This window comes from Pundamilia nyererei, unplaced genomic scaffold (genome assembly GCF_000239375.1).
Source record: "Pundamilia nyererei isolate P.nyererei 1_Seehausen unplaced genomic scaffold, PunNye1.0 scaffold00062, whole genome shotgun sequence".
In the NCBI taxonomy this organism is placed as follows: Eukaryota; Metazoa; Chordata; class Actinopteri; order Cichliformes; family Cichlidae; genus Pundamilia; species Pundamilia nyererei.
The window spans coordinates 1,081,359-1,096,540 of NW_005187463.1; the positions used below are offsets into that span (position 1 = coordinate 1,081,359).

The window sequence follows — 15,182 nt, forward strand, 5'->3', positions numbered from 1 at the left end:
TTTTTTTTTCACATTCTGTCTCTCACAGTTGAAGTGTACCTCTGGTGCAAATTACTGACCTCTGTCATCATTTTAAGTGGGGGAACTTGCACAATAGGTGGCTGACTAAATACTTTTTTGCCCCACTGTATGCATATTCTGGCACATAATATATATATATAACTGTTGCACTATATATTGAAAAACCTCCTGAAACCAAAAGCCAGTCTTTCACTCGTGGTCGCTGTAAGATACTGAAGTTTTCAGCATGATTCAAAACTAAATCACTTAAAGGAGTTGGTCTATTTTTCATGATTCAGAGCTGTGTCCTTGGAAACACAGCTCCCTTTTTTTGTGAAAATTAGAGAGAAAGAAGTTATTTAGTTGCCTGCAATGAAAAGAGATTTGGAAGATGTGAGTGATTCTAGGAACAAAAAAGTACAATTTAGCAGTTACATTAAGAACTTCTTTTAGGGCTTTCAAGGACCATGGTCAGCACTGGATGCCCCATGGTGGAAAATGGAGCCTTTAATGGAAAATGGGCAAAAAAAATGAGAAGTGGCTGAGAGGGGAGAAGAAAGAGAGACAGAGAAACAGACAGTGACTGTGAGCAGAGTGAGAAAATATACGAACAAGAGATAAAACAGAGAGACACAATGTTAATGTCGGATTATGTTTACATAAACACAGTGATTTAATTACTGACTGTACTCAAATGACAACAATTATTTGCTGCTAATATCATGGTAATGTGACAAATATCAGTGGGTTCCAGAAGTGCTCTACTTCAACTTTTTGCATAAAAGACATTTGCAATTACATGAAACTGGGGTGTTAAGCACAACAATTGAAACAAATATCCAGGGTGTTTAAATTATAGATAGACGTATGCAGTATTACACCTACAGTACCTCCTCTAGTTTTGAAGTTTTTATTCTGTGCATGGGAGGAGGAAATCAATGAAGTAGGCCAGGTTTATTCACCGTCTACTAGTTCATTCAGTTATGGAACTGCTCAACAGATTGGATATATAGTTAGATAACTCTGGGAAACAGGAATAAAATTCAAATGTGATGGAAAACTTTTTTTTTTCATCCATGAATAATGTCCTTGTGATTCGTGATTATTGAAGAGCAGCAGGCTTTAAAGCTGTAGTTCCTAACTTTCTGTAGTGGCCTAGTTAGAAACTGTGAAAAGTCACGGTGCCAAGAGACACATGAGATTTTTACTAACCTAACAGTCTTGAATAAAACTATTAACACAAGAAGACATTTTTAAATTCTGCGACTCACATTAATAACTTCTCCCACATCTTGCCTCACTGCGCCGATGTCACAAGGGCCAGATTATTTTAAAACACCTGATTATACGAGGCCAATAAACACAGGTGTTGTTTCTCACTGATCTAACAGATTTAACACGTGTCCTTGCGGGATCCTGAAGCTCTCTCCAGTCTGTACATATCTGAGAGTGTCACTTCTTTTCATGTTGTTTCTATCACTTTTGACTCTTCCTAAGACTGGACTTTTCCTTTTCTTGCCTCATTTCCAAATTTATTGGGGGAAAGTTACTAATTAAACCAAAGCCCTGTCCTTTTGCTGCAGCAAAGTTCTTCTTTTGGAGCCAGAATTGATTTTATTTGGGGAAGAGAGTGAAGTGGTAAGTAAGCAGTGAAAACAAGCTAGCTTGGTGTGCAAGCTTGGATTTATAAAGCGATGCACGTACAGTACAAGTTTAAAACCACTTCTCATTTCTTCATATTTTGCTTCCAATGAGCCAGACTCATAATTTTTTTAAAAGTGGTGTTGAGCAATAGTTCTGATGCCTTTTCAAGTTTTTCTTTGGAACTTGGCTGCTTTATCCTTTTAGCTCGGAAAACGCAGCTAGTTTCAGTTGGAGATATGTTTTTGTGTGCTTAACTTTCAGTCCTTCAATCAACTGTATACTTGTACTCAGCTGTAAACATGGTTTTAATGCTGTTTAGTTAGGCATAATAACACTGAGTCAAAGGTGACGGATTCACCTTTGGAGTCAGCCTCAAGTGGCCATTAAAGGAACTGCAGGTTTTGGCATTTCCTTAATGCTATATTCTGGTCAACCCCAGAGATTGCTGCTGGTTTGAAGCATAAAAGTCAAACATGTTATTGTTTTTTATCCCCCGTCAAAAACACATATATTAAGTCTATTGAGCTGAAAATGAATGAAATCCGTGGTGTTCTGTCTTGGTTTAAAAATCATGTTGAGTACATACTGTAGTCTCATCAGTGGCTGTACATGAAGCTGAGTTAGCTGAATTGCATGTTTTGCTGCAGGTGTTTTGTCTGATACTCCCCAACAAAGAGACACTGCCCATGAAAACACCAAGAAAACATTTCCTACTAACAGGACTAAATGACATCCCAGTCATTATGCCTCCCTTCAGTGCTGCTTGCTAAAAAGTCCCTATTAGTATAATTGCAGGCAGATACCTCTCCTCTGAGCAGGGTGACACATGCAGGAGAAAAACTTGATCTGTAAAAGGCCATCATGGACAGTGTTGGTTAGACCGGTTAGATAAAAACGGGCAGCACAAGAAAATGTGGATGTGGAAGGACTTTTCTTTGTCAACACTGTCTTCAACCTTGCATAAATGCATAGTTGAAGAGGGTCATAAAAAAAGAGATGAGTGTTTGATAAAGAGCAGAATCACGCTGCCTGTTCTAGTCTAGTCTAGTCACTGACTTCTTTTTTGACATCGCTGGGGTTTAAAAATAAACCCTTCCAAACCCTCCAACCCTCCTCCATCCCCACCTCCGCATCTCTGCACTCCTTCAGAGGTCCATCCTGACGATAATTACCTCCTACTTATTGCATGTTATCGCGCGGAGCTCTCACCACTTGCAGCCACTTAAATCCACTATAGGCAGAGGCAGCGAGGTGAAGGTGTGAAAGGATGTGCGAATGTACGGGGATAGGGAGGCAGAATGGATGTGAGACAGTGAATTAGGCAGGTAAGGGCAGGTGTTAGAAAAGGCTTTAGAAAGCCAAGAAGGGACGGCGTGATAAGACCGGAAGCTTTCTTCTCAGCAGGGTGGGCAGAATGGGGATGGAGAGGGGACCGTCTGGAGGGATGGGGACACAAGAGACAGTGATTAAGTGGAGGTAGCAGAGGTTGACTCTAAGTCGTGTAACCTTGTCATCTGCAATCGAGCCCCTGGGGGCAGACATGTCTTCACTCAGGCCTAATATCATAGGCAGCCCCTGGAACCCAACCCATCCCCCCTTCATCCAGCACCCCTCCACAGCCTGAAGGGAGTTAAAAATACATCCATCTCCAAACGTCCTTGTAAAAAGGGGTTCATCATTTTTTTCCCTCCCCCCCCTCATTGCACACCCCCTTCTACTGCTGAAATTCTGAAAGCATAACTTGGGGGCAGAAGCAAGGTCAGCCACCAGCTTCTGTGGCAGACAGATGAGATTCAGCTTGGCCCCGGCTATAGCGACGAAGAGACGGAGAGGGCCATGCCTCATCCTTCGTCCATCTATCATTTCTGTCTCTAAATACTGTTTAAGCACTGCTTTGCAAAGGCTGAGGTCTGCATGCATTGCAGTCATTATGATGCCATTCAACTAAGGCTTTATTGTTCTGTGTTTGGTCAGCATGCTTGGTAATTGGAGAGTTTTCCCTGTGGCTAAATCAGTGATTCAGACAGAGCTGCCCATACGGCCGAGGTTATTCGGCAGTCACGGAGGCTTAGTCACTTTGAGATCTAAATAAAATTGGATCAGTAATGGCTCCTCCGACTGACACTGAGAGGACGCACATGCGGACAGATGAACAAACCGCTTTGCTTTCATTTCACAAATCAGTTTCTTTCATTCTGGTGAGGCCCTGTATCAAAGTCAAAGTGCATTTCAGATGGTCCTGGCTAACACGCTAATCTGCAACTTGAAGGCAGGGTTTGATGTCGCTTTTTTGCGAGTCAGAAAGAATGCAAGATGAGATCAGAGTGTGCCCGATAAGGATGCTGCTGTCTTCTGGATGCAGGTGGCTTCTGCGTCCACTCATCACACTCTCAAGAAAATACCTGGTGTAAATCATCAAATAAGAAAAACACTCAACCTTCTGATCACAATTTCAAAAGTCATGTTCACTTGAACCCCCCTCCACCCAGTGCTCATAGGCAAAAGCTTTCAGGGGAAAGATTATCTCCCTGCTGTCCTCCTCTGTAATTCCCTCTGTAAACAGTTCTGGTGGAATAAGCTTACTCTCAGATGCTCGCTGACAGTACCTGCTGTGTAGGAGATGATTACAGAGCGCTATTGGGCTAAACAGCCCCCGGCGATGCTGAGACGGGGAACTTCATGACATCCTGTTTTTATGTTGGATTTGTGTGTGTCTGCGTGTCAGGCTGAAAAGGGAGAGAGTGAGAGAAATCAGTGCCGCTGTACTGTACTGCATGTGTGTAGGCAGCAGGGCCGCAAACCTCATCCGGTGAAGGGCATCCGCATTCAGGTACTTAATGGTCTGTGCAACTGTCACCATAGCTCATTAATGCTTTCTCTGAAGGCATCAGCGTGATTCAAAGCTGGAGAAAAATATTTCTTTTTTCAGGAGGGGTCGGAATCAGTGACCTACATTTACGGCCTCCTGAATCAGATGCGCTGCAGACGTTCTCCCACAGCTCGTCTCAAGTGTGGCTCAGGGGGATTTTAATTTCAGATTAGTCAGTATTTAAGTGCTTTTATGCTGTCATTCTGCCCTCATTATCCAAGTGAGAACTGTCACTGCCTGTAGCTAAGCTATTACTAAATGGAAAGGGAACTTTCCTGTCCGTGCCTTTTATTAGAAGGCGAACGGTTATCTGTAATTGCACAGGGAGAGCGGTCCAGGGGTGCAGCAGCGGGTGACATCGTAGATTTCTTTTGCCTGCAGTTGCACAACACATGAGCTCACTCCTAAAGATAATTAGAGGAAAAGGGTGATTTCTTTGAGATCTGCTCCCTGGTGTGTCACCACCTAAGGTACCTCAGCGCCCTCCATCTCGGTGGCCCCCGTGGGGAGAGCTGTCCTCGTCTGATAACTCGTGCCGTTCGGCGGTCAGGCAGGATTGTTTAGTAACGGCTATCTGGGCTATGCTGACAAGGTGTTTAATGTTTCGTGATTAACCTCAGTCATCAGTTGGACAGGCAGAGTGGCTGCTCACTGCACTCTATTCCCCAATTATTGCTCTTTAAGGAGAGTGAAGCAAATTTATGGCCAGTAAGAGGAGAGTAGTATCCCAACAATTACTCTGGGTGCTGGAATTAAATTGACAATTTGTAATCTTAATCGCCTTAACACTGCTACACCCAGGGAGAAGCGAATTCGGCCAGGGCGAGGTCCCGGGAAATCAATTCATGGACTATCTGTCTTTTACCTCTCTTTCTTTCCCCTATCTACTCGTTTTTCTCCAACCCTCTTGCACTCACTCCATTTCACTCTCCTCTACTCTTATGGCTTTGTTTCTCATCAGTGATCCTCTCTCTTCAACGCACTGACATCTTACTTGGCAGAGATTTTCATTATCTAAGGAGTGGAGCCATTTACCAGAGAATGGGCTCCAGCCATCTACTATTGCTGACTGAAAGCTTGTTTCTCTATTGGGTCTTACACTCATCCATCCCCCCTTTTTTAGCACTCTCTAGGCCCATGACAAGTCTGAAAACATGCTCACACACTGGCCCGAGTTCTTTCCCTGGTATTCATAGCTTTACTGATGAAAGCCTGTGTGCACATTCACGACCACTGTTACCTTCTAGAGCTACTTTTTAGAGCTTTATTGAAACAGTTGAGACTTTCACACTAAGACTCTCAGTTTAACCAGTAGACATATTTCATTCTCTAATTATTTTATGAGTTTTAACCTGATGGATTACCACAACTCAAAGTCAGTGCTTTTTCTTGATCGTACAGTATAAATTTCAATAAATCAATGTAAATATTTAAAAGCAGGAACAAAAGACTGAAAGAAGAAGCTTTACAGGCTTGGTGATGATGCAGTGTTTTATTTCTTTTAACAATGACAACCAATTTCTCAGGATTTCGTCTAACGTCAGATTATATAGATTTAGAGTTCTGTTTCTTTTCCTTTTGAGATTTTTAAACATTTGATATGTAACTATTCAGATCAACAACAAAAACAGACAATCAACATGTGATGCTAGCATCCCAATGCATCAAGAATGTGCCTTGAATGAACTTTTCCCTAAGTAGGACACTTAGAAGGTACTTGGAGAACTGACGGACACGAACTAGTATAGATGGGCACCTCAGGTTTTCAGGATTTGTGAGGTTTTCCCAGTTATGCCATTTATTTGTGCTAAACTGCCACTACTTAATGTAATGTTTGTAATGGAAATTAGTTATTCATTTTTAAATGTTCCAGTATTATGAGTATATTTTAAATCCACAGAAGATGTATGAAAAGGGTAATCCATCAAATTGTAACCACTGAACCAATGAATTCTGTTTTTGGGGCCAAATGTGTCCTTTGACTGCTATTTGACTTGGTCTAAGCCCTGTGAGACTATGCCTCAGCACAACATTTGACACTACATGATAATGTTGCTGACACCATCACAATAAATGGCGATCTTTAGTGGGTGTAAAGATCGCACTGATGTGAATCCTTTTACAGTTTCTGAACGGAAATTACACGTAACTTCTAACTCATCACGCTGGCATCAGAAGTCAGAAAATCTCAGAGGCACTTACATTTAATTTAAGGAAATTGTGAATGACTATACCAATGTTCATGGCATTCTGTCCATTAAAACCTTAAATTAGTTTGCTCAAAACCATAGAATCACTGTACTTCACACCCTTTACCAAATTGGTTTTAAATTGTCATTTCAGTCCAGTCTATTAGATTATTTAAAACAGACATATTTCCCACATAGCAGACAGGTCCGGCCCGGATCTGGTGTCAAACCGGTCCTGCTGACTGACTCCTGGCAATGTAAGTGGTATGTCATCCAGATATGGGCCAGGCCTGGCACAGATGGCACTGTTTATGTGATGGCATGCCACATCTGGCCCGACTGTGGTTTGTTTTATGTGGCCCAAGCTCATAGAAAACAGGTCTGGCCCAGATCAAGCTGGCACTTCTGACTGACTGGTGTCATGGCAGGGTGTATGTCAACCAAATGTGGGTCAGGTCTGGCAATGATGGCACTATTTATGTTCCTAATTTTATTTTAGTTAGAAGACCCAAATGCCATGTTGCAATACTATACTGCTATGGTAGCCAACTTTCAAAAGCAGGTTTGACAGGTTTGTGAGTGTACACTTTATCCAAAACCTAGTGAGGGTTTACTCATGTTTAGCACTGGGTGGCTGTAGCTTATGAGTGGTTCAATCACTGGCTCCTCCCGTCTACATCTCAAGAATGTGAATGTGTATGAATGTAGTTAGGAAGCACTCAAGTTAGAGAAAGTGTGTGATTGGGTGACTGTGGCATGTTGTGTAGAGCACTTAATAATGATGAATAATCCATGAGAGTAGAAAAGCGCTATATAGGAATCAGTTTACATGGCTTGATTAAGGTACACATTAGGCTGACATCTGGAGCCAGAGCTGAAACTATTCTGGGCCAGCAGTGTGTCTGCAACTGGCCCGTGGCTGCACACAACTTGCACATGGCCCACATCCCACAAAGAATGACGGTCCTTTGGTGGCGCAGATCTGGTTTGCCAGAGGTTACACATGGGCCAGCACAGAACCAGCAGTGTGTTTGCAACTGGCCTTTTGCTGGCCCATGTGTGGGCCACCTCTGGCAAACCAGATCTGGGCCACCAAAGGGCCGTCATTCTTTGCGGTATGTGGGCCATGTGTAAGCACATTGTGTGGGCCAGATCTGGGCCATACCAATTTTGCTATGTGGGTTAATGCTTAAAATTCAATTATTATCTCTGATTTAAGTTCCAGGTAAGAATTATTTTCTTTCAATCACTGCTGTCTTGATGTGAACGTAAGCTAATCTGATGGGGCAATTTTAAATCTTTACATTGCTGGCAATAAACTGTGAAACATGAAACACAAAGGTGTACCACTTTAAGAACATAATGTGTCATGTCAGGAAATTTAAAGTGTTTTGCATGTCTTTTCATGTGGTTCTGTAAAGGTCAGCGGGATGATTCTTGCTTCTTATGTATTTTTTGTTTCCCCATCTTGGCTTGAGGAAGAAAATTGTATTAATGGATGTGATGGTACAGGAGAGCTCACCAAAGTCATTACGATTCGTCCTTCCTTCTATGGGGACCATATATATTTTTGCTAAATTTATGGGCCAAACAATTTTTAATAATCCGGTCTGCACAGAAATGTTTAGCCTGTCCAACAGACACTTAACAAATCAGGAGTTCATAGGTTACTTCCCTTAAAATGACAAATGCGACCCTGACATTGATCACAGTTTAGGTGAAGACCCATTAGGTGATCATTGTGTGCAAGTTTCACTATAATAATTCTTGTGAATGACCCTTCAGTCATTTTGAATATTAACTCTTATTCTCTGGCCATCAGTTTCACATGGCTATCATCTATATTCTTCAACACTTCTGTGTGAAATTTACATCAAGTGTGAGCATGCAGCAATTTGTCATGTCAAGAAAAATATACTCATTCCTCAGCTCACTATTTTAAGAAGAGCAAAAATCCAACACTGCTTAAAGAGACATTACCATGACTCAGTCTTTTCAATACCCTCAGGCCTGTGTCTAAGCAGCCTTTTATGAAGAATCAGGTTCTGAAGCAAGTCGTTCATGTAAAGCAATACTTTTTGTTAGAATTTCATTCAGATTTCAGAGAGAACTACTTCACTCACCCTGTGCTGAACCATTTTGATAATATCAGAAATATGGTGGCGGTAAAGCAATGAAAAAATAAAAGAGTTTGGTCAATGCACAATATGGAACTCTTTAAGCTAAATAATACCGAATGAGGAAAATGTCACATCAAATTCCCGATCTGATATCTTTATTTGAAGAGTTGGGAATGAAACCTGGCTCTCTTCATAGCTTCAGTATGCTTAAAGACTCAATTCTTGGTAAGACAGGGATGCGATTACTGCTGTCAATGATACACCAGCAAAATCTTCCAATTAAATATTTTACCAAATTATATCAACACAAATTGAACCGTTTTTTGGCAAAGATATTAGAAAACTCTCCAGCTTATCTACATTAACAGAGAAGTTTGCACGGGGAAAAAAATCTGTTGGTTTTTAAGAAAAAAACATTTCACCGTGAACTGAAGCATTTTACTCTAATTGTGCTTTTTGATCCAGGTTTAAACACTGAACAGGATTCTAGTAATTGAGTCTTTTTAAAATACAAATTACAAAATTCGATAGCTCGTGCCAGTCAGCGGAACACATAATAATGGAGGCTTTTATGTCCGTGCGTCTTAATTACTGGAACGCTGACAAGACATTATTCTGGTTGACAAGAAGGTGGCTTTGTATTAGGACTAAGGGGACAAAATACTACAAATGTTACATTCTTATGTCAGTCTTAGAGTTTTTAATAGTTCGGTTTCTTTCACTTCAGTGAATGTTCCTTTAATGTGGCCATTGTGGTTCTATAGGTCATGCTAATATTATTTTATGCAAAATATTTCTAGATTAAGATTTCTGTATGAAATAAACCAGAATTATCCTGCACATCTAATCATCAGATTATTTAGAATAATACTTTATTATTTTATTTCAGTGAGCCTGCAACATGTGCAAGCGATGCATCTTAGACATCGCCTGCACGTGTTGGTTGCTCTGAAGCCCGGGTCAACATATTAAGATATTACAGATGACATTTTATAAACTGTTTTGTATCTTTGAGAAGCAGATGGAAAAGACCGGTGAACACATCCTTATTTTATTTTCTACAGGGCATTCTTCTCTACTGTGAATACCAGGCCTCTACTTTTGATGAGTCGAAGCTTCCCAGCCACAGGTTTGAGGCCATGGACCACTTTGCAAAGTGTTTCCTGATCCTGCGTCTGGAGGACAGCCAAGTAGAGGGAGGTCTCCAAACTGCTGAGGAAGACAGGAGAGGCTGGAGGGCTGTACGCGTGGACTTGGTGTCTCCACCTGTGGATCGCTACGCCTTTACTCTTCTTGGCTGGAGCGGCTCCAGGGTAAGAAGGATTATAGAGAATGAATGAAAGTTAGGTAGCTGCAGGAAGAAGGTGTGAGTAGAAAGAAATGTACTAGTAGTTATTCAGTACATCTTAGAGGTGCTTGAACCACAATTTGAAACCACAATTTGGTATCTAAAGCCAAGTGTACATGATGAAAATATGATTTCATATCAGCAAAGTCTCATATCCTAAAACCATCTTGCTAATAACAATAATGAAAAGACATAGAAGTCCTCCAGGAATACAAAATGCATTTAGACATCGCTGTTTCCTTTTAAAGTCATATGGCTGACAAGGAAAATAGGTATTTAATTTCAGACTATCGATTCTTCCTTTCACAGCAGTTTGAGAGAGACCTGAGGAGGTTTGCTCGAATGGAGCGGCGAATGCTGTTGGACAATCACGCTTTGTATGACAAAACTAAGGTACATTTAAATTAAAACATTTCATTTTTAGCTGATAATTTTAAATTTGGGCATTTTTATGATAAACGTATGATTCAACTGCATGATCAAAGTAAACCTAGTAGATTTTCATGAAGTGCTTTGCATTTATATTCATTCTATCAGTGATTTATATTTATTCATTCATTTAAAAAAATATTTGGTAAATAACTGTAAAAATAAGAAAATCTAACTGCACTTTACTTTTAATGTCAATAATGGGTTGGAGTAGTTAATTCACACATGTACAATATTTAGCTTTATGACTCATTGACAGTCAGCTTATTTTGCTGTTGATCCCCTGTAAGAAGGCGTCCACTTCTTCAGCAACTCATCTTTTACTTGCGATACTACAGATGTTGAGTTTTCACAGAACATTTCTGAAATGAGGGGGAAATGCAGGTCTTTTCAACTTTTTGCACCGACCGTTTTGAATGTGATATAATGCATGCCTCTTTTTTCTGTCACCTGCAGGTAAGTGGCATTTTACCATAAGGCAGGGTCTGTAAATCATTTATCTAAAGCATAAACAAAGAGCAGTGTCAGTATTTGTGACAGTATGTGATGTAGACATGACTGAAAGCCATCCTGTGTAAGCTACAAGTCACATAATTAGAAAACAGCAGAAAGTAAGTTAGACATTTTTAGTCCTGGATATTGTCTCTTGCAAATTTCAAAAGTCTTAAATTCATTTCTGTGAAAAATTAACATTTAACTGTCCCAGAAAATAACTACCACCTCTGTCGCCTCTGTCAGTGCACCCCAGGGTGGCTGTGGCTACAATGTAGCCATCACCAGTGTGTGAATGTGTGTGTGAATGGGTGGATGACTGGTTGTGTAAAGCGCTTTGGGGTCCTCAGGGACTAGAAAGGCAATCTACTGTCGCCATCACCAGTGTGTGAATGTGTGTGTGAATGGGTGGATGACTGGTTGTGTAAAGCGCTTTGGGGTCCTCAGGGACTAGAAAAGCGCTATACAAATACAGGCTATTTACCATTTACCATTACCAAGTCTTAAACTCAGAAATCAAAGGTCAAGAGATTTGTGTGTCATTCCCTTGCATTTCAAAATCTTTGTAAAGAATGGTCACCATGGAGGACATCGGCACAGAAATTAAAATTTCAATTGAATTATTTCTTATAATCAAGACAGCCCATAAAGAGGTGTTAGGTCTGATCACAGATAAAAGTTAAAGTCATGCAGACCACACTTGAAATACGATAGTTTTAATTGTGCATACAAGGTTTTCTAAAACAGACAGCTATTTAAATATAACACTGTCAAACAAATGAGTTCAGTCAAACGTCTCTAACCTAAGACGCACAGCATGTTACTATGCAATGTACTGGACACCCTAAAGTGCGCTATTCAATCTACCGGTTACCATCTCTTAGCATTAGTTGTATCATAACTGCTTAATTAGCGTAACCAGTGTTGAAGATGAAACAAATTCACGTGCAGTGTTTCTATTCTTTGTTTTAACTCATCTCAGTTTAAATGTCTTTTTAAAAATAATAATTATGTCCTAATATTCTGCATACAAAAAATCTCTGGGTGTTTTTGACATTGCCCACAATATCCATGATGAATTGCAAATTTAATTAGAAGACAACCACAAACAGCTTGTCTGTAAGTTGTTTGCAAAGAGATGTCTCAACCAAATTAATACTGCAGTGAGTAGACTTAATTACTAACCACGAAGCCATTGTTAAATTGTATCTTATGCTTTTCTTTTCCTTGCTTTTCTCTCACTGCAGCAGTTTGACACAGATGGCTATCCTCCCTGAGCCAGGTTCCCTCTGAGGTTTCTCTCTGTTAAAAGGAAGTTTTTTTTTCTGTCTTTTTTGTCTCACAAAGCACTGTGCACAGGTTTTATGAACTGACATTAAGTATTGTCTTTGAAGAAGCAAAGGAATCAGTCTCAAATTTGCATGATTCAATTGAAACAAATAAAAAAACCCACACAAAACAAGGTTGGTTGATCTTCTAACAATGCACTAATATATAAATATAGGCCAAACTAAAGAAGGACCAAAGAACTAAAGAAGGAAAATTGTGTTTTCATCAGGGTGAAATGATGGAGACTGTGGAGGCTGGGGCAGGCATTCTCTGATAAAAACTCATTCAGAGAAGGGCTGCCTGATTAAAAACAAATTTGCTGTCTAAACCTGAAATCTGTGTAAAGACAAAAGTAAAACATTATTTCCTTTAAGACTTGAGTAAACAACATGATAATTAAGTTGCTATAAGTGTGTCATGTGCACATACAAACTAGTGTATTTATAAAAAAAAATATTTATGTAAGTATTTATGTATGTAATAGATGCCTTAGTGAAACAAACTCAAAACACTGGAATCTCTGCTGAAAAAATTTACTTTGCTTGTGTGCGTGCCTTGTACATATCATGTGTTGCGCGACTATTTGTCATGAATCGCTGTGTGGCAGGCAGACAAGCAGGAGTGGTGGACCCAAAATGCAGAACTCAGACACGGAAGTGAAACTTAAAGTGCAGCTTTGTTGCTGGGAAAAACCTCATACTAACTAAACTCACCAAAAGACAAACAAAAGTCTGAACAGAGGAACCAAGGACTGAAACACTGGAAAAGAAATACTAAACTGGAGCAGGAGACTAAACACTAGAAACATGGAAGCAGAACACACAGCTAGTTGAGGGTAAGAGGATGAACAGACGTTAACGACGCGACACCGAGTAGGGGAAGACACAGACACTAAATACACGTAGCAGCAATCAAGGGATGAGCAACAGGAGGGGGACACACCTGGGGGAAATCAAAGCTGACGGAACAGGGGAAACGTAAACACACTCACATGAGACAAAGACCTTCAGAATAAAACAGGAAACTCACAGACACAGAACCAGGCAAGACACTGAACTAAACAGACAGATTCACAAGCAGACAGTGTGACACCATAGACAGACGGAGGGAACACAGAGAAGTAGGAGCACAGGCAACCTAAACTAAACATGAGGGCAAGATAACAAAACCTAAACCAGAAATAATAATAATAATAATCATCATCATCATCATCATCATCATCATCAGATAGCTAAAGAATCAGAATATAATTATAATCAAAACCATATCACCAGAGAATAAGAGCTAATCCATAATGCAACAATAAACCAAAACATAAGAAACTCAAAATGCTGGTCGACTGCCTGCAATAGTTATGCCTTGTTCTGCTAACGTCTCCCCTTAGCATTCCAGCTAAGTTAACAGTTCTAGCAACAACCATCACAGCCATATCATTACACAAAGTGAGATAAGCTTTTTTGGTATCAATTATCTACTTAGAAAATCAGTTTGCATGATTCATTTATATATGCAAACGCGTATGCTCACAGGAAAATTCATTACGTACGTCTTGCTAGTACTGGACTGGACCCTCTTTTGCCTTAAGAGCTGCCTCAGTTCTTCGTGGCATATATTCAGCAAGTTGATGTAACTAGTTGCTGCGGTGGCCATTTGAATACAACTCATTGTCATTTTCAAGAAACCAGTTTTAGATGAATTGAATTCTGACCAGGCAGAATTGTAGCTTTAACATGATTTGAGCTTTGTGACATCAGAAAATTGGTGGACGTTGGTCATAAAGGGATGAGCCTGGCCAGCAACAGACAGGCTGTTTCATTTAAATGACACTCAGCTGGTACTGAAGGGAATAAAATGTGCCAGGAGAAAATATTCCCCATCATTGCACCACCCACCTGAGTGGTTCATACACGGCAACATGGATCCATTCTTTCATGTTGTTTATGCCAGATTCTAAGCATACCATCTGAACATCACAGCAGAAATTGTGACTCACCAGGCAATATTTTCCCAGTCTTCTATTGTCCAATTTTGTTGAGCTCACTTGAACAGCAGCCTTGGTTTCCTGTTAGCTGACAGGAGTGGCACTTGTTTGAAGCACATCTACTTCAGTGCTCGGTTTGAACTTCAACAGGTGGTTTGGACTATGTCTAAGTGTACTGAGTTGCAACCATGTTTTATGGTGTACCAAATGTTTTGAGTTGGTGAAAGGCCTTCCAGCCAAATGGCTGGTAGGCTTTTAGCTAGGCTTTAGCTTCAGCCAAGTGGAATTGGCTAGTCATTCATATGTAAATTAGGTCGTTACCTGAGAATTCTGGAGGGGAGTGGGGGTGTGTGAAGGATTGCTGATTTCTAACTGCCAACTGCCTCTTTGTTTGTCTGGTGGGGGGGAGCTGCTAAAAGCTGTGAACTTCCTTTTGTGTTTGTCTTGATGCATTCTCAATCATCCAGGAAAATAAATCTCCAAAAGTCACCAACTTGGAGTGGTTAGTTTCCTGAGCCACAAGGAATGTTTTATTAATGTTGTATTAATGTTTTAAGAACTGTGGGCATTCGATATTGATATTTAACCTTGTCCCTTGCACACAAAGATTTCTTCCCAATGTTTGAATTTTTCGATGACACCTATTTTTTTGGTGAACTTGGTGAACTTCTCTGCCTCTCCAAGATGCTCTTTATACCCCCAATCATGTTACTCACCTGTTGGCAGTTAGCCTAACTCGTTACAAAACATTCCTCTTGCTGTTGTTTTTAGCACCACTTAC

General features: G+C 40.4%; 1 protein-coding gene across 1 annotated transcript in view; it reads left to right on the plus strand.

Moving 5' to 3' along the window:
- dntt (deoxynucleotidyltransferase, terminal) overlaps positions 1–15,182 on the plus strand; it is a 98,007-nt gene that overhangs the window by 49,952 nt on the left and 32,873 nt on the right. The window contains exons 9-10 of the mRNA XM_005735161.1: positions 9,887–10,135; positions 10,480–10,563. Coding sequence (XP_005735218.1) covers positions 9,887–10,135; positions 10,480–10,563 — 333 coding nt within the window. The remainder of the gene's footprint in view (positions 1–9,886; positions 10,136–10,479; positions 10,564–15,182) is intronic.